This window comes from Nanorana parkeri, unplaced genomic scaffold, assembly GCF_000935625.1.
Source record: "Nanorana parkeri isolate BGI_ZX_2015 unplaced genomic scaffold, ASM93562v1 scaffold658, whole genome shotgun sequence".
Classification (NCBI taxonomy): Eukaryota; Metazoa; Chordata; class Amphibia; order Anura; family Dicroglossidae; genus Nanorana; species Nanorana parkeri.
In genome coordinates, this window is record NW_017306926.1 from 429,114 (window position 1) to 430,649 (window position 1,536).

The 1,536-nt window shown below is 46.0% G+C and overlaps 1 protein-coding gene across 1 annotated transcript in view; it reads left to right on the forward strand.

Moving 5' to 3' along the window:
- GALC (galactosylceramidase) overlaps positions 1-1,536 on the forward strand; it is a 22,845-nt gene that overhangs the window by 14,833 nt on the left and 6,476 nt on the right. The window contains exons 9-10 of the mRNA XM_018563353.1: positions 127-309; positions 1,138-1,227. Of these exons, the coding sequence (XP_018418855.1) occupies positions 127-309; positions 1,138-1,227 (273 nt within the window). The remainder of the gene's footprint in view (positions 1-126; positions 310-1,137; positions 1,228-1,536) is intronic.

The window sequence follows — 1,536 nt, forward strand, 5'->3', positions numbered from 1 at the left end:
GATAAAATGAAGGTATGCCGATCGCATTTCAGACTGCGTGTTTTTTTTGTGCGGCTCCGCGGTGCGTGCATCATGAAACAAACCCCCGTGAACAATGAAATCACCGGACACAAAAAAACGCACGAGGGCGCTTCTCACGTTTATGGAAAGATGATGTATGACGAATGTATTTCTCTTCCAGCTCACACAACGCAGTTCACCGAGCCGGGCTGGTTCTACCTGCGTACAGTCGGCCACTTGGAGAACGGTGGGAGCTACGTGGCCCTCACGGACAGGCTGGGCAATCTCACCATTGTTATAGAGACCATGGTAAGGCCCTGTGTCAGTTCTGGGATTGCAGCGTCTGGCCCCCTTACAAATATACTAGATGTCCAAGATGTACACTACATCGCCAAAAGTATTGGGACGCCCCTCCAAATCATTGGATTGTTCCGTGAAACTCCTTGCTACTAAATTCTTACCTCCTCATTCCGGTTACAGCATTTGTGCCGGGAGTCTAAATATGACCGTGCAGTCCAACAGGTACCAGAGTCAGACCCAGTGCACACAGTAATCAGCACTCAGTAAAAGACCTGATCAGACGCTGCCTCCTCCTCCTTCTTTGCAATACTAATCTGTGTCAGGGCAGTTCTAATGAGGGGCGTGGCTGTTAGTCAGCTCTGCCAGCCCAGAGCACTGGAGGGCGAGGAGATGAAGCAGCACTTTCAGTGAGAAATAAACATTTTAACCCCTTCGTGACTGACGACGTACAGTGTACGTCGCCAGAGTAAAGCCTAATTGGATGCCATTTAATATTTTCAAATCTGTTTCTTGGGCCCGTTATCTGTTGTGTTTCCCTCCCCTCAGATTCCCGTTTCACTATGTCCTGAATGGGAAACTCCAAGTATAGAAAGTCTAATGAGAGAACATGGGGGGGGGAGAAAGTATGTAAATTCAAACACGACAACATAAAACAGTCAACACGTTTCGGGGACTCCAAGATCTCCACCTTCTTCAGGGCACAAATATTTTTAGGAGTTAAGAGGACTCCCAAAAAAATCAGCGCAGTCCCCAGAAATCATGATTTGGAAAATGAACTGACACGGGGCCGGTAACAATGTCGCAGATTCTAATGTCACCCTGTGTGTTCTCTTCCAGTCACATGACCATTCTGTCTGTATCCGTCCTTTCCTGCCCAAATTCAACGTCTCCTCTCAGAACGCCACCTTCCAGCTCGACGGACAATTCGTGAGTGTTTATGATTTTATTTATTTGGTTGTTTGGGGTTCAATTTCACATTTCCATAATTTTAATGAGTTGGGGGCTGTGCAATATTAGTTGTGCGATAGATACAAATGGTAAAACGTTTAGACTTCTCTTCTCCTCTGACGGTGAAATAAACCTAAAGCCAAAGCTGCACGTTTAGTTTTGGAAGGACTAAGAAAGGAGTTCCCGTCACTTCCTACCCTGGAGATAGAACAGGAAGTGAGAGAAAATCCCATCTTAAAAATAGTTGTCACAGAAACAAATGTTGAAGATTGTTCCAGTGACACCTCT